The 20,614-nt window shown below is 31.8% G+C and overlaps 1 protein-coding gene across 1 annotated transcript; it reads right to left on the bottom strand.

The window, feature by feature from the left end:
- Positions 1-4,531: 4,531 nt before the first annotated feature.
- On the bottom strand, positions 4,532-13,603 carry LOC136976197 (probable glutamate receptor). Its single transcript, XM_067271424.1, has 6 exons — positions 13,430-13,603; positions 8,747-8,905; positions 6,967-7,114; positions 6,651-6,877; positions 4,809-5,065; positions 4,532-4,733 (listed from the first exon to the last, which is right to left on the bottom strand). Exons 1-6 carry the CDS (start codon positions 13,601-13,603, stop codon positions 4,532-4,534), a joined length of 1,167 nt encoding a protein of 388 aa, XP_067127525.1.
- Positions 13,604-20,614: the final 7,011 nt, after the last annotated feature.

Below are 20,614 nucleotides of genomic sequence, written 5' to 3'. Positions count from 1 at the left end.
AAACTATTTCATCGTTCTTCACAGTGCACTTTCAATGAAGATCAGAAAACATCACTTCAATTTAAACACCACCATGTCTATCTTAAATGTAACTAAAATTCTGAAAATTAAGTAAACTGCTTTAATAAAAAGTAAAACAACATTACGGATGGATACTAGTCCAATCTTCACTGCTTGCCATGTCCAATCACTAAGAACAACTATTTCCATTGCAGAGACAACCTTTCTTTAGAGGCTCTGCTTCTGCACAAATATGTAAAACAGTCTAAAATGTCCCTTTTTAAAAAAAATATTATATTTTTAATTGTGTTGGGATTATCACTTGTGGACATTTTAAACTGTTTTACATATTTGTGCAGAGGCATAGCCTCTAAAGAAAGGTTGTCTCTGCAATGAAAATAGTTGTTCCTGGTGATTGGACATGGCAAGCAGTGAAGATTGGACTAGTATCCATCTGTAATGTTCTTTTACTTTTTATTAAATTGTAATTCTGCCAGCCCTTTTTACAAATAAATAAACTGCTGTTTGTTAACTACTGTAATATAATTCGTCCGATTTGTCCGGTCTCAGCACTTACCCTTCCTTGAGGAGTATGCTCTCTCTAATCTCAGTGGGTCTTCTAAGTGTCTGAGACTTCCGTGTTACCAGTCTCGAGCCCTTTTCTCTTCTCTCTCGTTCGATCCGCGATGTAAGAATTTTTTGGACGGAAACTTTCGATCAATTACAAATTTTCCTTTCACGAACAACTTTCACCCAGGTCAGCTTTGATCGGATGAGAGTGAAGCCTTCATTTGCGTTTGCCGATCATCCGACCAACTTGTTTACTGCCAGGAGCAAGTGGTCACCCTTGCTCCGGGCAGTAAAGTGATCTGGTCCACACCCGATGCAACAAACAGGAGAGACACTCGTTAAAATACACACGAAAATATATAAATAGCTCATAAAACGTATATACAAGTAAAGCAATAATATTAAAAACAAAATTACGAAATAATTAAGAAAGTAAGTAATGACTTAACAAGTATTTATATGAATTACGAAATGAATGCATTTTTTGGATCTATTAATGCCACATTGTTATCCACTTGTCCGTATACTTCTATATTCTTAGAGATCGTAGAAATTAAAAAATTATTATTTTAATAGACTTAAATTAAAGTGGTAGACATTTAAGATGTGTCATTTTTAAACTGTAATTAAATAAATATAACATACTGTGAAAATATTTAAAAAATAAAACAATCGGAAACTTAAAAAAGGAAAATATATTAGTTTTTAAACCTCGTGGTAAGTTAGCTCATCCTGTATTATATTATGATGGTCTATTATAATAACGATGATTACAACACACTTCACATAAAATGTAAAATTTATAATTTTTATAATATCGTAATCGAAATATTATATATAGAGTAAGACATTTTGATATACAACAAACATAAATTCGGAGCGATCGTATAATCAGTTTTTTACAATCAATACGTACTGTACGTACTTATTGTAACTTAAATCGAAAGATGAAATTGAGGATCTAAATTTCCTAGTTGAATTAATGTTATAAATAAATCATTTTTATTACAGTTATTATTTTATTCGTGAAAAAACCGTTAATTAATATATTTAGAAATGAAATGCAATTTTAACTGTTTACGAAGTAACGTATATTTAATTTAATATTCTGCTTTTATACGAAAGCTGTTCGGAATGTTCGCGGCCTTGCCTATATGCGGCGCTGCGATCAATTTAATTTTTGGCGGGAATAATTTAGCCATCTTTGCTAAAGATACGATACTAATTTCCGCTTGATTTGTCGTAAAGTTTTGCCACAAGAGCTTAGCAGATAGTTAGTGTGCAAATGCTTTGTCAAAAATGCAGAAGATAGAGATGTTGATCCCATCTCATATCGAAGCTGACATGGTTGAAGTTTTGGGAGTGTCTGCTCCTTCGTACACAACTGTAAAAAAATGGACAGCCCTTTTTAAATCTGGCAGAGAGAGTGTGGAAGATGACCCTCGCAGCGAACGGCCGTCAACTGCTGTCACTAAAAAAATTATCGACAAAGTTCACGATCTGATGTTAGCAGATCGCCGTTTGAAAACGTATGAGAAAGCTGAGACAACAGGCATCTCTGTTGACCGGTGCACCACATCCTAACCGAAAATTTGAGTATGACGAAGGTCTCAGTAAGGCGGTGCCGCATCTGCTGACCGCCAAGCAAAAACGTGTTCGCACTTTGATGTCTAAGGAGTGTTTGGACTTCTACCAGAAAAACCCACAGGATTTCTTGCGTCGGTTTGTGACTACTGACAAAACGTGTATCCACTACTACACTCCTAAAACAAAACAACAGTCGAAGCAATGAAAACACCACAGTTCACCACCACCAAAGAAGTCAAAGACAGTTCCATCAGCAGGGAAAGTGATGGCCTCGGTTTTTTGGGATGCTAAAGGCATCATCTTTATTGACTACCTAGAAAGAGTAAAGACCGTCAATGTTGTCTATTACTGTGACGTTTTGGAAAAACTGAAGAAAAAAATGAAAGAAAAGAGGCCACACTTGAAGAAGAAAAAGGTTCTGTTCCACCACGATAATGCACCTGCACATTCTGCCAGAATCACTAAACAAAAGATAAACGAAATTCGCTTCCAATTAGTTCCACATCCACCGTACTCACCTGATTTGGCCCCCAGTGACTTCCACCTTTTTCCAAACCTAAAAAAATTCTTAGCTGGAAAGAAAGTTCTACTCAAATGACGAAGTCATCTCTGAAGTGAACGAGTATTTTGCACACCTTGACAAATTGACCTATTGTGATGGCATAAAAAGTTAGAACATTGCTGGAATAAGTGCATTGCTAACAAAGGAGACTACATTGAAAAATAAAAAAGTTTTAACATTATTTTGTTTTTTGTTCTATTTGAGGCCGCGAACTTTCCGAACAGCCCTCGTAAGACGGATTTTGCAGTAACTTCGAGAGATTGAATCCCAATATTGCTTTGAATTTCTCCAAAAAGATAAAAAAGACGGCATAAAATTCGAGTTTTGATAGAAAAATACAAATAAATTAATAAAAATGTTTTATTCAGTCAGTTTTCTCTGTGAAATTTTCTGACTGTATTTAATAAAATTAATCCAAATTTTTTAAACTTTATTTACGGAACAATTAATTAATCTTTCATATTCTGGACACAACGTTGTCCAATCTCATCAATATAAGAAAGTTTAATAATTAGTTAATGGTATTAATTATTATATTTAAATAAATGCTAATTGCTTATTATACACTGTTTTTTAACAGAGTAACGAGCGTATCCAGGGGGGAGGGTGCTTTTGGTGTTGTAGATTCTTTCTATACCAGTGAAATCAGTTTTTTTACTTTAAAATAAAAACATAACAACTCATATCGCAAGGGCTACTTTAGGCCAGAGCTGTCGAGGGAACTCACTGAGTTTCCGAATGTAAGAATTCTTTTTTATCATTTTATTTTATTAAAATATGTTTTATGTACGACAGAAATCATACAATTAAATATTAGGCACGCACAAAAAATAATTCCGTAATTTAACACAATGTTTTTTGTTCGGTCATAATAATTTTGCGAGAAATTCTGCTCGTTGATCAAAGCTCATCCGTTTCCCTACATTGGCATCTCGCCGACATGACAAAATTATCAAAATAGCATCAGAATTTTTAAAAGTTTACATTCTTTAACATTTAAATAAGCAACACACGTTTTAAAATAAACAAATTACTGATTTTATACAATAATAACTCGTAAATATGTACAGTAAGTCTTCAAGTAAACAATACATGTATTCAGTTTCATGTTGACAAACATACTAATGTATAATTGTTTACATACGGTATCTAAAAGATAAGGTCATGTCAGTTTCGGTTTCAATACGCTGGAAACTAATAATCCGCATAATAAGAAAAATTATTGACTATAAAACAAATTGTCAAATTAAAACAAATATCATTATTGAAATATTACAGACGTCTTTTAGATTAATATTAATATATTCAGTATACAGTATATTTACTCAAAGTCGTGTAATTACGCTAACTTCGTCGATCTACGTAATTCTGAATACAAGAGAATTCATATAGCAAAGACATTGAGAAATATTTAACATTCATTTGAGAAAATTGAGAAGAAAACTTCTATAAATCTATTACATTTGCTATTTACACGTCATAGATAAATATTAAATCCCTGACGAGAAATTCACTACATATTCATACTGATTATTTTGATTTTATTAACGTATTTGATTATGTGTAGATCGTATTGTATACACGTGTCTTGGTCATCCTTAATATTATTCAAAGCATTCATATTCATTACAAGTTTTTATTTGTGCAATTTGTACTCGAATAAAGCGTAATTATATTCTGAAGTAAAATTAATACAAATATTCTAAATGTGATTTTTATAGAGGAAATGGTGAGAGACGGTAACGCTTGTGTTTCTGAATAAATTTAATGCTTTCATCGCGATTTGAGTATCGCTAAATGAGATGGATGACACTACTTTCTCGCTCCGACTGCAATTAGACGTTCTCCAACAAGGCAAATAAACGCTATTGAGTAACCTACTACGAGAAGAAAAAAGCAACCGGAAAGCTGAGTCGTGTCTAACGGTGTGATTTCATTGTCATCGTTGTCTCGCTTACGAAACGTTTTCTTCTCAATGTTTTCTGTTACTCCAGACTCAAACATACGACGCACGCTGAAAATATAAAAAAATACTCTATTTTAAATAATACACACATATAAATGATGATCGTAATTTGACTTGAAATACTACATTTTATTCAAATCGTCCTTATACGGAAAATCCTTCCTTAAGTAATATGCTTCGCTGAATGTCATTAGAGAATCCGTGCTCTTCAATATTCTTCCTTTCAATTCGGGTATTATCTTTTTATTTACAATATTACTAGCGTCTATGAAAGCAAATCGATCGCTTCTTATTCTTTTAATTATTTCTTCGGGATTTATCCAGTTGTTGTTGCTATCGATATGATCCATTAAAATTTTTGTAACACCGGAGTTGACACCCTGAAAATATATCCTAATAATGTAAATTAAAGTAAATTTATTTAGAATACTTAAAGCTACTTTCGTGAAAAATATTTTCTCATCTAACTGAAAAAAATAATTTTTATAGGATATACAAACCATTTATTGTTTATCATTCATATATAGAAATTTTCAAGTATTTTATGTGAGGTAAGATGATAATATGCTTTTAGTGCAAAAACAAAACTTATTTTAACAAATACCCATCCTAATTTTTCTAATTGGATGACAATGTTTTGTCTAAACTGCTGCTCGTAAGTTTCACGACCCAGAAACCAATTAATATTTTATATTCTGCAAAAAACTGGTACGTGTAAAATATATATGTGTATTTTAAATTATTTACACAATTTATTTGAAAAGTAATTTTAATGTTGTATATCCTATTCTTGTTTTTAGTTGACTGATGAGGAGCAAAAGCCCGAAACGTGTAAAATTAGTTACTGTATCAACTAAATAAAGGCGGAGTCAAAAGCCAAGTGATTGAGTTAATAATACGATCTTGTGTTTAACAATTCAAACAAGCAATCTAGCACAACACGGATTCTCTACGACTGATTTTATATTCTGTTTATGAAGCTTTTTAAACAAATATGACGTAAATTTCTGTTCGATGAAAGGTATACAAGTTCGTTCACTTTCAGCGAAATATCACCGCTTTCATTAATCTGTGAATGGTCCTTCATACGCCATTTATAGAACATTCCGTTCTTCTAAGATTTTTCGAAAAACCGATCACTTACTGATGCAAAACCAAAATCCCTATTTTCGCATGTAATACTAACTCCCAATTTCGACCCGTCCCGATTCTCCAAAAAAGTAAACAGCGTTACATGTTATTAAATTTTCACCTACCAATTACGCAAAATTGCATAAAATGTTGCAAAAACCAACCGAGAACAAGAAAACAAGATGATGTAATTCACTTTTAACATACGTAATAACGCAATAGATATACGAATTATAATTTTAAATCACTTTATCCTTCGTTTTAATTTTAAAAACTATTGATAATTTTGATTTTTGGCAGTGTTATTAAGCTCTTCAGCCTCAATGTGGTGACAAATATAATTTTATTTGATACAAATCTGTCACAGTCATATTTTCAGATAACTTTCAATTAATTCGATAGAAGAGACAATAAAAAAGATTTTCGCATATCATAAAATAACATCGCAAACAATTTCTTACGAATTGACATAACATACTGAAAATTTTGTTTTTGATAACTATACAGAAGTTAGTTAATATTTGGTGAAGTTTCTATATGAATACAGAAAACAATAAAATTTATAATCAACGTCACGGTTTAAATACCATAAAGTACCATACTCTGTTATGTATTAAGTAGCTTACATTTTCCTATTATGAAATAGATTATTTATCATTTTGTATCGTAAATTTTTGTACAGAATCTACCCGCAATTTTTGTACGTTTTATACTAATCTGATCACATTCGTGTGCTTTCTATGGTTTCATCTATTAATACAGTATTTATATAGTGCTGATTATTTTATATTTTATGCAATTAATTTTCCAAGCATTTTTAATCAATTTGCTTACTTTGAATATTACAAATTTTGAATTCTCGGATGATCCACAAGACCACTTTTCATTTTGCACAGCAGAAGCTAATTCGCCGAATGTTGTCGGTGCCGTGTCGTAAACGGGTGGTGTTAGGAAAGATATTAATGTTCCGCTGTAACTGTAACCGAGGACTAGTAGAGACAAAAGCCACAATCCAACAGATAATCTTGACGGTAATCGCTTCAGATTGTTTAAATCTGCCCCTGAAAAGAAAAGACTAAATTACAATATACTTCTCACTTCATAGAAAAAGTAAAGGTTCATTTGTTTACTTATATTAGACTAAGTTTACCTTGAAATGTTATCGTTGTAAACAGATACCAAAAAGTCTTGCTTAGTGACCATCGTCTTCTAGATCCAATTAAGTGTTGTTCGAAGTTGATTATTGATGACAAGATTAATCCATAAATTAATACTGAAATTCCGATTAAGATCCAAATCTTAAAAATAAATGCCGTTGTTTTAATGAATGAAACACTGGCAGGTTAAGATTTTTCATTTGTCCAATTATTTTAGGAAATTTATAAAAAAAATGATTTCGATAAGTATTATAAATATGACCAAAACTATTCCCCCTCCTGTAAAGAAACACTTTTCCAAGCCTACTTTCACAGTGACGTTAATGAAACAGTTTGTACTTGATTGCCCACAGTCTTTATTGATTGAAAAGAAAATGTATATCAAACTGCGGTTCCTACACGGTCAATAAAGCCTATATACCTCTTCCAGTTGTGTTCCTGTTTAATTAATTCTCTTAAGCAATCTGATGCTTACTTCTAACAATAATAAAAAAGTTGTTTAATTATAATTGGTCAGTCTATTCCAGTGTTTTTTCTCTAAGTATAATTATTGTTATAAAATGAACGTAAATTATTATAATAAAGTGCAGTAAAAACATCGATTTAATTGAAATAAACCTTCTCATCTTCAAAGTACAAGTATGTGTGATAAAAATTAAAAAGAGAAGATAGCATATACAGCGTCCTGTAAGTGCTATCTTATCTCTAATTTTTTTCCATTTTAATTCAGTTACTGAAATAACTCGAAAAATACGCATCCCAAAAAATATTTCACTAAACCACAAATAATAGGCTTCAAGAAGCCGCTAAACGGCAGTACGAGTTTCAACGACTGTGCTTTAATCATTGAAAAAAGGGGTCAATTTCACTATTTTAAATGGGAATCTCTGTTTTTATTGCATATTATAATTTTACATATAAAGCAAACAAGCTTTTATCTAAAATATTTATTCAAAAGACAAACTTATCAGAAATCATGAAAATGGATCATCCTGTGTAATTCGGTAGGCCAATGAGATTGCATTGTAGGAATTTTCAGAGAAATACTTCAATCAAGTTTTAGTTCTGCTTTTTTCTCTGCTTCTGTTGTGTAAATGTATTAATATAGCCTGATGAATATATAGAGTTTCTCCAAATACCCTGTTTTATTTTAAAGCATAATTTATATTAAATTGTGAGTTTGGTATTTCATTTAAATTGTTGTTTGTAATTATCTTAGGTTTTCATTCGCTGCGAATAAAAGGATGTACACGTATATCTGTCATACATTTTGACGTTTCTTCGGTTTGTTGTTTGCTTCTATAAAAATATTTTCATTACAATGGAAATATCTCTGGAGAAATTAATGTGTTAACGAGAACTATTTACGAAAACTGTGAAAAATAAAAGAATTTCTGTTCATATTTTTATATTTTCGGTAGTTTATTACTTAAAGATTTTTAATCATCATTATCTGTCGTGAACTCTTTGAAGCTTATATTTAATATAATACAGTATAATAGTATAATAAATTTAAAATCCGTTAAACTTTTCTAGTTTAATTTTATAACTGAATATAAAACACGAACTTTTAATCAGCTGTCCAAAACTTTCTGCTTATCATTTATTCATTTTTGTCACGAAATTTGTTGATTTTTTGAACAGGCAAATGTCTAAATATTCCTTTACGTAAATGTGCAATAAAATTTCTGATTTAGTTAGAAAAATTAAAAATATAATTGAAATAATCAAATTTATTTAGATAATTACAAATTATATTAGTGTCAAACCTACCTCGAGTGAAAATGGTTTCGCAATTGTCGTCCAAACTGTTTCTTTCAGTCTTTCGATCAGTACAAAAGTGATCGGATTCATTACCACAACCGATGAATAATCTGCTGCTTCAAACCTTTCACTTGTAATAAATAATGGAATTGCAACTAGATCTGCTTTCTATATAAATAAATATAAAAGAAAATCGAATTACTTTTTAAAATACTTTAATAGATTTTAAATATTTAAATTATTTAGATTAGAGGTATACCAGACACTGCATAATTATCTATTTTGTATTTTTGGAGAAAAACAGGTAGGAATTTTAAATATCATATACTCTATAGTTGCTAACAGACTCTAGTATCAATTGATATAAAAGATGTAAGTTTTCTCTAATGAATCTCGCGATAAATTTGCCTTGTCTTTGGGATTCCTGTTATGTTTTCGACATTATGCACTAATACATAAGATAAATACTTTACATTTTTAACCACTTGACCAATTGCACCAGAGTACGATCCATTTTGCTCTTTTCTTCCAAAGGTTTTCGGTATGGGTTGAACAACTTCGTATCTGAAAATTCCTTGTTTGCAGTTCAATAATATAAATAATAAGTAAACTTAACACGGTAAAATATATAATGTTCTTATTAAGGTATTAAAATATAAATTCATTGAAAACATATAACTTCTATTATATTCAAACACAATAAAAGGTATAAACAGAAGATAAACGCATATTGTTATTATAGTCATTAGCTTTGTCTTATTTATTATTATAAAAAGCTTCTCGTTTATTGATTACTGTATTATATTTCCCATCTATCAATATAACTACTAATTTGGTTATCAATCAAGACTTATCACATCACCATCAAAAAAGTAACCAGATTAGAAATTCTTTATTCTTTGATTAAATCCAAACTGCACATTTCGAAGTCTTTTAACTTCCTCTTCAGTTGGAGTAGACCATTTTCATAAAACTTGCAATTTTAAATTTCCAAGAAATAATTTTTTTTTTCGAAAAATTCATTTATATGAAAGAAGGTGCCGTTAGATTGTAGTGTGATAAATCCTGACTAATAGACAAATTAGTTGCTACATCGATAGAAGAGGGAAAAAACACTCGGTTATGTGCATTTATATATTTAATTTAACATTTTCATAATATACAGTTTTGTTTAGAATAACGCCAATAGATATTCTATACAAATTAAATTTTGCAATTACGCAAATTTGAAATATTACGAAAATAACAATCAAATAAAATAATATTAATTTTAAAATTCATTGTCGTGTTAACAAAACCAAATGTTTTCTGCTTTCCAGGGATATATTAATTAGATCTATAGAAAAACCTCAAACCAAGTATTATAGCTTCGAGCTGACGACCACAAATTAATTAAAATTCAAAATTGAAACATAAAAATTAAATGGTTAACTACAATTTTAGTTTTAATTTTAATGAAACCGTGTTTTAATTTACGTTGTTTTATGTTGACACAATGGAATGACGTTTTTTTAAGAAATAAAAGTGCGGAAGGTGACAAGAAAGTTAAAAATAAACGGACTGTTCGTGACCAATATCGACGATAAAATAAAAGAAATTGTAGTTAACGATGGAATTTTTAGGTTCGAATTTTGTATTTTAATTAATTTGATAATGTTGAATCATTTCTGACTGACAAATTCGAATAATTACTCTGTTGTGAATTAAAATAAATATGTTTGGAATTTCTGACGATGGGCTTGTCAGTCCGCATGTACTGACTGTACTTTGGCAAGAAGTTTGTACTGCACGTAATTAGTATACTAACGGAAAGAGGTAAATGGATGACTGTCCATTTAAGAAAGCATGATTTCTTGCTGTTTTCTTTTAGAAATACAACACAACGGAAAATTCATGACTTTGCACTTATCTACTATGCTCTACCATAGGGCATGAGCAGTCTGTCCTAAAAATACGCTGTTAATTCACATTATTATTAAGTTAATAGAATAAAATGCATCGTTTTAAACTGAATTACACGTGAGTTGGAATACCTCTCTATTTGGATATTTTCTGGTGATCTAAAAATTTGTTACTGTGCTTCCGCTACAAAAGTCTGTCACTACCTGTACTGGATGTGGTCTCCTGACAAATCTATGACATTAGAAGATAAACCAAAAGTTATTACGAAAACAGTGGCAAGATGATCACGTCGAATTTTCTGTACGATTTTAAATAGGACAGTTTTTATGAAAAACAATCATGAAAATTATTGATGAAATTAAAATGAAACTTTCTACGACTGCAGAGATTTATACACGTTCGTTTGATTGCATGCATGTTAACCTATTCTTGTTTCATTTTAGAATAAATGTAAAATAAACCAATTCACGTATTACTCTTATACAATACATACAGATTTTTTTATTATTCATTTACGGTACATAAACTTATGCACTTCCAGAACGTAACTAATTGTAGTTTATTACAATTGTTATTCATTAACATTAAAATCATAAAAGCATCTATTTTGCAATAACCGTCATTTAGAGTAAAATAGATGTAACGTAGTTCTACGTGAAAGCAAAATTACCTGAACTTTAATGATTCCTGAATGGTTTTCAAAATTTCGATATAAGTTCCTTCCTTAATTTGTGTATTCGATGCCGAAAAATTCATTATAAATGGTATCTATAAATTTAAACTGTTCATTGATACAGGCTTATATTTTATTGTTAATGTTATAAAAAGTGCATAAAAATGAAATTACATTTACTGCAGCCACTTTCCAAACGTACCCTTCATTAGATTTTGCTGAAAATAAATACAGTTTAATAACTACGTATTAAACATTGTATATACAGGGTGTTTCACAATGATTTCAATGTTGAATAACTCACAAACTAATTGCTAAAAAAATCGAAAATTTTACACAAGGAGCAAAATTTATTCAATTTTATTTATGAAATACTACATCGGACAAATGATGACCATTCGCGGCTACACAAGACTCGAGGCGTTTCACCCAGCTTTTGGATACATTTTTCGTAACTGCTGGAGGAATTCTGGAAATTTCATCTCCAATTCGATCTCTTAACTGTTCCAAGCTTCTTGGCCGGTCAAAGTACACTTTTACCTTCAAATAATCCCACAGGTAAAAGTCTGGCGGGGTTAAATCAGGCGATCGAAGTGGCCATTCGAAACGAGCGCGTTTGGAAATTATGCGGTTGCCAAAAGCTTTACGAAGAACTTCAAAGGTCTTGTTGGCTCTGTGCCATATCACGCCGTCTTGTTGGAACCAAGTTGACCGGAGATGTCTACTACGGCGAAGGGTGAGGATTCGGAACGTATTCAACATCTCTGTATACCGGGCAGTGTTTACAGTATCTTCGAAAAAATACGAACCGACGATGCCCCACCTGCCCCTACGGTTTCTCGCTCGTTGTTTAACGGCTTGTCTTCGATAGCGTTGGGATTATCACATGTATGAGTCTAGTAGCGATAATTTTGTTTATTCACTACGCCAGTTAAATGGAATTGCGCCTTGCCAGTCATTAAAATTTTATCAGGATCAATTTCTTTATTCTCGATTTTATCGAGCATCTCCTCAGCGAATGTTTTTCTTTTTGAATAATCTCCGGGTCTAACTTTTGTGTCACTGCTAATTTGTAAGGATGATAATGCAGACCATACCGTAATATGCGACGAGTGGGTGCCGGCGAAAATTTCAGCGCTTGGGCATGTTTTCTTAGGGAACGACGAGGACTTTTCTGTAAACTGCTACGCACACGATCGATGTTCTCGGGAGTTTGTACGGTCTTCCTACGGCCGGATGACTTTCGATTCGATGCACTGGCAGTTTCACGGAAGTTTTTTACCCAATTCGATATTGTTCCACGAGCAGGAATTGGATATCGCGGCTGAATCTTAAAATGTTTACGAAATTTATGTTGCACGCGCACGTGATTCGCCAATGCGAAAATAGCACTCTACCGCAAATGCACGATGTTGCTTCCACCAGTACGCCATGATACTACGTAATAACCTATTGATGAGATGAAAGTTGACAGTCCGCACTACTAATAGAGAGCGCCATTGTCACTGTATCTCGGTTTTAACGCGAGTTTCTCAACTTTGAATTTGTCAAAACATTGTGAAACACCCTGTATATTGTAAATTGAAAAAATTGAAAATAACACTGCACAACATACAAAATGTTTTTGGATGTTCCTTTCTTTCATGAGTGAAATCTTACTAATTTTGGGATAAGAAAATCGAATACGTCAAAGAGAAATTTTCATTAGCTCTAGTTTCTGTGATATACAATAGGTGGCAGCATGTGTTTTTATCGGCTTAAGAGAAAACGATAAACTTTAATTACATATGCTCACAACATCGAAAGTGCTTTTGAATTTTTTTTAAAATTACAATTACATTCTAAGCGTTCTAGATTGATGGAAGAATATTTGGCAGGCGGTTCGGAGTGAAGAGAATCATGTGGTTACTTCATAACATCGTTTTCTTTTGACTTGCCTCTTGTAAGTGAGTTTCCGTGCATCCCTACACACAGACCAACAGACTACAGAAATGGAGAATATTCCATTGCTGTAGTCTTGTCGCTAAAAGTTCTGCCTTATTCTTTGACAAGTCTAGGTTTCGAATGAGATCACTCAATTCTGCTTGACTCAGTCTGTGTGGTGTATCATCTTTTACCTCAAAATTAGGGTCATGGAATGTGGAAGGTTTGTTGGATTCTTTCTCTCCCACACTTTCTACTTCAATCTCATAATGTTGGGTTGGAGTAGGAACTGGTAGACTATCTGAATGTGGAATAGGTCGAATAGCAGATGCAAGATTTGGGTATTGAACTGTTTCTTTTTTCTTCATTGACAATCTTGCCTTTATAAGTGGAGTCAAGCAGAAATAGCAGTCATCTGTATTGTTTGTAGGCTCCCGTCAAACCTTAGGCACAGCAAAATCCATAGATTATTTTTTATTTTTCAGTCATTCTTGTAGTATAACTGAACAAGAGTTGCAACGTGGAGCCCATGACTTATCCTGCCCCTACCTTCATACCCAAATAATGGTGATAGGCAGTCTTCAGAAGAGGCGTCAGATTGTGTTTCTGTGACGAAAATGTTATTTCGCCAGAAATATAACAAAAATTGTTCACAAAATTTACACATTTTCGTGGCATTTTGGTATAACCAGTATTACATTTCAAAAGCACTCCAAAACCAGGAATTTTGTAATAAGAAAAACAGAAGCAATATTAAACTCAGAGTCATAGCTACATTAATTACGTTTATAATCTACAAACATATGGAAAATATTGTGCTATGTCAGTTGAGAGGTGTGACAACTTCCCCGAAAAAGAAATTTTCCCCAAAATACAAACGTAGACCCTAAAAAATGACATATCACTGTATCTCCAAAGCAGGAACTAATTGGTCATTTTTATGGTGATATTTGAATTCAGCATATGGAAATACATAAGAATGCGCTAATTTTGAGCCTGAAACATTTTCATTGTTGTGCAGTGTAATCAATTAAATACACTTATTAGAAAATATTTCATCCAACAAATTACTTAACACTGCTATTTAAATCCGAGCATATGCAATATACGTGATGTTAAGTAGCAATTAAAGAGATTTTGTGTGGAACTACTTATCAATAACATACATAATATAATAATATGATAAGAGATAATTTTGCATGAAAAGTCTATCTGCTGCAAAATAAAACGTTAATTTCGATATAAAAAAGTATAGCTACTAAAAATTAAATATTAGTTAACTTTTATCAGGAAAATCTGCTGTCGTTGATGATAAAAAAAATTAATTCTTAACACTAAGAACAACTTGAACATATAACGCTAAATTTTTGTTTCATAATCTGTTATTTCATTAATTCTTATTTGAATCTTCATGTTTGAACAAGGTTATAAATTTCAGCTGCGTAATAACGAAATAAATTCATAAAATTTCAAGCTACTTAATGTTGTATTAACTTACGGTATATAATGTTGGCACAAAATGACAACCAGCTTATAATTTTTTTTTTAATTTTCTCTATTCACTTGCGATATAATTAATTATATCGCGAATAAATACAAAAAATGGTAATGAAAACATAACAATAAATGAAACTTAACGTTCTCACCTTCATTCGAAGAAATATTGTTGAAAGTTACGAACAAAAAAAGAGCGAGCAGACAGTATTCCATTTTCACTGGCAATTTGTAGAACGGACAGAACTTAAGCCGTTCCCAAGAAACACTTTTTGTAACTATATTCGAAATTGCTTACAGATATTTTCGTCATGGGAACGAAATGTAATTTTATATTTCATTTTTTCAGTTTCGTGAGTTATTCATTATTCTAAAAAATCGTTATTATTGCATGTTTAGAAGAACAATATAAAACAATTACGGTAGTTTCAAGATTAAAAACAAAATAATAATGTATTCTTTTATCAAAGCATTAGATGATTAATATTGTGAAAACTTTTGTGTTTTTAATGTGGTATCTTCGGTCATTTTGATTAATGAAGAATTGTATTTTATCTTTAGGTTGTCTCCTATCTGTCTCTGGATGGATTTAAAAATAAAGTAAACGATTTAAGCTGACCCAAAATTGTGTGTATGGTAATTATTATTTAAATTGGTATTATGTATTTATTCACTTCGTTTCTGTTCTGATCAGACAAATATATTATAGTACATTTTTATGGGAATTGTTTTGTTTTTTATCATTTAGAGTAGGCTATATTTTATTTTTAATTTTTAATAATAAATCCAGATTTATAGATTCACCGGCTAAGATAAAAAAATAATAACTTCCCAATAAAATATTTAGCATTATCAAGTTAACGTATAGTATCTTTATCAAGTTAAATAACAAAGCTTTCCAAAACATAATTCTAAATTGATCAAGATTTTTATTAAAACACTTTCTTATCCTGTAAAAAAGTATTTACATATTTACAAAAATAATCTTTTTATGTTAAATGTAAATTATTTATTTTCAGGTATAATGTTTTACTCTTCTTAAGTTTATAATATTTCACTTAAAATATGTGAAAAGAAACTTGGTTTATGAATTATTTGTTGTTATAGGACACAAACAAAATTAGTTCGTGTTCTATATTACAATATATTATGCTCCCCAGTTCATATTAAAAGAAATATTTATTCTACTTAAAATGATTCGTTTCCGAATTACAATTGTATTTTTTCTTGCATATAGAGGTAATTTTATTTCAATCAAAATCCAAATTGTCATGTAGATAAAATGAATATTATCGACTGTTTTGCAACTTAAAACAAAATAGTTTTTTATTTTTTGATGCGAGCGTGATATAATCATCTGTTATGTATAAAATACAGCTTATCTTCTGTTAATACTAGTATCTTGTATTTAGGATAATCTTGGCAAAAGTAATTATTTTTGTTTTACAAATAGGCCCATAAATCTAACATTTTCGACGAAATAAATTAATTTTAAAACAAGTTTGTAAAAGTCATTTTAAATAGTTAATTTAGTATCAATTGCATTTAATTTATTTTTAATATTCATATTTAATTAATTAACTATTTAAATGTAATTCGTAATACTTTAATCATTTAAAATTAATGATGACTAAGTGAGATGTAATTTAACCATTAGTCATTTTGTGAATTTTCTTTCTTTGGGTTTACAAGTACAAAGAAAAACAATATAATCATTTAAACCGTTTCTAAATACTGAAATCGAGATGATTTCTAGAAAATTAAAAACAATTTTGTTTTGATGCATTTTAAATAATTATGTCAACAAATGATATGTAATTAAATGACCGAATCACTTCTTGAAAAATATCTGTTGAACAATTAATTTGAAATTTTATCCAAAAAATAATAATAATTCCTCTGATAATATACAATATTACATAAAAAATTACACAGCAAAAGAAAAGCATTGGAATGGAATTATACTTTATTAGTTATAACATAATGGCGTTGATGATTTATTGTAATTATCAACACCATTGCGTTGTATTGTAATAATTTATAAATGATTACAATATAATAGCAAATAAACAATTTCACGTAAAATAATGATACTATTTAAAGAAATTCAGTATCTTGTAGGATTTTTCCTTGCTGGATACGAATTGAAATACAGTCGGGCAGGTGGATATACAGGAAATAAATGACATTCTGGGACAAATGTAACAAGTTTTACCTAGATCCTTCAAACTCATAGATTACCGAATCTGTCTTACCATTGGTCTCCTCTATGATCGATGAACTAGAAATTTGTTGACCGGGCAGGCCAGGAATTGTGGAATGAATCTCTAGCCGTTGACAACTGAGCATTATCTTGCTCGAAATAGATATTTGCATTCCTGACATACAAGGCAAAACACGAGAACACAAGCTTTTCTGAAGAGTCCTTCTGCAGTTAATATTTCTCGTCCTAGTGGGACGAAAAATATTAACTGCGGGTAAACGAATATCATGCAAGTTGGATCTTAAGCACGACGGCAATGAGGCAGCAAGCCGCTTAATAGTAAAGGCCTTGTCGAAGCAATTGCCATTCGTCTTCCACGCACACTAACACGGTGATGATCTGTTTCTAAACGGAACCGGAAAACAGTAGACTATTTTCTGTCATCTCATCGCTTTTGGGGCGTTAAGGGCAAATTTGAGCGCGCGGCGTAGAAGGCGCCTTACGTGCAAATTTACCTCTGTTAGTCATCTTCCACTAGTATAGAGAAAAATAGGTTACATTAGTGAGATTCCTTTGTCTCTAGATGTTTAACATCGACGCCTTTTCAATTGTTCGTGCTTGCCTTACTATCAGACGATCATTTGTCTTGGTGGTCTGTCTGAGGACGACTACAGGCTGTCCCAAAAGTCTCCATACAGTGACACCAATCAAGCCCACCAGTGGCGGAATAAATAAAACCATTGAACACTGGTAGTTGGTCGTTGGTTCGTGCCTGACCAATGGGCTGGTCTGCATGCAGTGTTCCGAGTTTTCTTCATGTGTCTAACACCTAAACAGAATTCAGTTTCCACACAGTAAGTCCTGCTAGAATTTACGCCATTGGCACATCACCCATGTGTTCCGCCGTTACTATACTCCATCAATTCACTGACGCAAATCTTTATTCGCAAAACATTAAGATTTCAGCGTTAAGTTTCATTTCACCTTTGTATGTACGGAAATTTTTGAGACATCCTGTAGAGCCTGTCCAACTCGTATATATGACTTATCCATTGCTTCATCCGCTCCTCACAGTTAAATCAAAACTGCCCATATGGAGGGCAATTTGCTTACATGGTTATCCCGCCTCCTTTAGATAATGCAACTCCACCGACTCCTCGAGAGATAGCTTTGACTGCATGTTACAGACCAGATTGGCGCTCGAAGACTTCCAGACAACAGATAGACTAATAACTTAATACAGTCAGCCTCTGCCAGACTTTTCCTAGGATATTGGGGTAGACATTTTAAGAAAAATCAATATTTATTACTTTTAATGCTGGAATTATTAAATATAAAATTTTGTCACGTGTGAGTCATCTGTTAATGTCTATAGATTTTTCCATCGTTTTAAAATAACGATATAGCAGCTTTTGTTGGACTAATTTTTTAAATAGAAAGAATTATAATAATGTATTGTATACAAAAGAAATGCACATATCGATTATTTGTATTAATTTATTAGTAAGCGAATACAATTTTGTACTGAAAAATTGCACACTTTAAAACTTTAATTCAAATTCTTGATTGTATTTTAACAATTACTTTAACAACAAATATATTTTGTCTATTATCCGGAGGGTGTATATGACCGAAGGGTCAGCACCCCTTTGATGCTCGTCAGGACTGATACTAGTGTATCCGTTGAGACGCAACGGATACACTGTAGCAACGGCTTTATATACTGTCGCTTCCTTCAACACGTTGTGCAAATGAGCCCCTGAATTAAGCTGACTGCAGCAGGGTTTTATACTGTCGCTTCCTCAACACGTGTGCAAATGAGCCCCTGAACTAAGCTGACTGCAGGGGCTCATTTGCATTGTGAATACAAATCTCAATGCAAATGTGCTCCTGACAAGCTGATACAGGGGCACATTTGCATTGAGATTTTTATTCACAATTAACGTTCATTTGTTATTCTTCTTTTTGATAAATATAGTGTTGAGATGAAAATTCCTGCAAAAAAGTTCACGAACAACTTATTGCACAGATCAGTATTGAAAATGATTTATTTGTATATACAGTACGTATTCTCCCGGTACCTACTTTATATTTATAATGAAAAAACTTATAAACAAAACAGTAGCATACAAGTTTTCTACTATACAATTTCAGTTTATTTTCTACTTTTCAGAGTTCGCATTTTTATGGGACATCGTGATGGCAACAGGATAAGTATTTTGTATTATGTCATTACAAAACTCAAAACTTATGTCATTATTACCATCGTGAACCCGCTGGTTTTAGGGTGCAAATTTTTAAAATTTTCTGAAGTTTAATTTTCGAGAGATGTTAGTGCTATCGTTAAAATAACATTGCAAGAAAAAGGTGTAGAATATCGTCCTTGTCATCAACAAACGTTAGAGAAATTAAACAATAGGCCGTTGCGAAACAACAACATTCGATTACAAAAGAACAGAAAAGCGACTCCATAACGTCAATGCAAATCATTGCCGAGCAGGCACACCTGCAAAAGTAATCTTAGTATCTTAAACAAGTGACGATTACATGACTGATTTCCCACGCATTTTCGTATAAAAGGTGAAGACACCGGGAGTTCCTGGAGGTTATCATCTTGATGTGTAGATGACATAAGAAGGTGGGTTTTGGAGTCCGAAGAGAAGACTCATTCTCCACACGAGGAGAAACCCGTCCCTTCCAAGCGAACATCATATATGACAGCGCCATATACTTCGTCAAGATCGTCAAGAAATATTTTTGTTAGAAAACTGTATACTCTCCGCGTCATTAGGCTAGCCCCACGCAGGATAAGACTACGAATAGCCGCGATTATATTGTACGGTTTAATTTTTGTATTTTATTGCCATATTTAGTCTCTTATTGTATAACGAGCATGTATATCGTAGATTTAAAATATAATAAACCTTTGTTTTGTTATGTACAACCAGTCCACCTGTCTTATTCGAGCGAAGGACACCTATCGACTTACCAACGCGCCTTCTTCTTCATTAAAAAATCATCCAGAACGATATTGTGAGCAGTCTTTGCCAGACTGTTGCCAAGTAAGCGGTCTTTAGGTAGCCACTAGCCTCACGACCCCCGAATACTCATACCATTATATTATATGAGACTTCTGGAATTAGCTCATTTGTAAGAGCACAGCAAAGTTTGGTAAATTAGAAAAAAATGTTTATTTTAACTTTCTGTTCTGTAATTACAGAATGCCTTTTTATCTCATATCCAACGAAAACTATTCAAACTTTAATAATATAAAATCCTTGTTGACACGACATTCGAACTAAAACGCAGAAAGTATTTTCTCTTAGCAAATAAAATGTCAAAAAATCATTTCAGCAAATAAACCGAAAGATTATTTTTTAACTAACTCTATGGTTTTCTATAAATAATGTGCATTTTCAAGTATGTTAAGTACGGCAAAAGAAAAAATTTTCAAAACGTTTTAGATATTTTTAGTAATATATTACTGGATCGCGTTTTGAAAAGTTAACAGTCTTTTGTGACTTCTTTGTTGTTTGTCACGATAGATGGGGCTATCTTTAAAAGTTCTGTAATTATTTTATACTGTTGGATTTAAGTGGAAAATTTTAAGAAGTGTCTAGAGAGCATACCTAAATAAAGATTTAACAGAGAAAGAATTCTCTAATTTCCGCTAAGTTCTGGA

This window comes from Centruroides vittatus, unplaced genomic scaffold (assembly GCF_030686945.1).
Source record: "Centruroides vittatus isolate TY-2023 unplaced genomic scaffold, ASM3068694v2 contig_397, whole genome shotgun sequence".
NCBI classification, from domain to species: Eukaryota; Metazoa; Arthropoda; class Arachnida; order Scorpiones; family Buthidae; genus Centruroides; species Centruroides vittatus.
This window is presented reverse-complemented; position numbering and strand designations above follow the sequence as displayed.

What these genes read in the sequence shown, in the direction of transcription:
- LOC136976197 (XM_067271424.1), bottom strand. Translation starts at nt 13,603, where the DNA reads ATGAAGAAAAAAGAAACAGTTCAATACCCAAATCTTGCATCTGCTATT. An exon ending in TACAACGATAACATTTCAAG is followed by an intron (nt 6,878 to 6,966) that starts GTAAACTTAGTC and finishes TTTTCTTTTCAG; the next exon opens with GGGCAGATTTAAACAATCTG. An exon ending in CAAAATTTGTAATATTCAAA is followed by an intron (nt 5,066 to 6,650) that starts GTAAGCAAATTG and finishes ATATATTTTCAG; the next exon opens with GGTGTCAACTCCGGTGTTAC.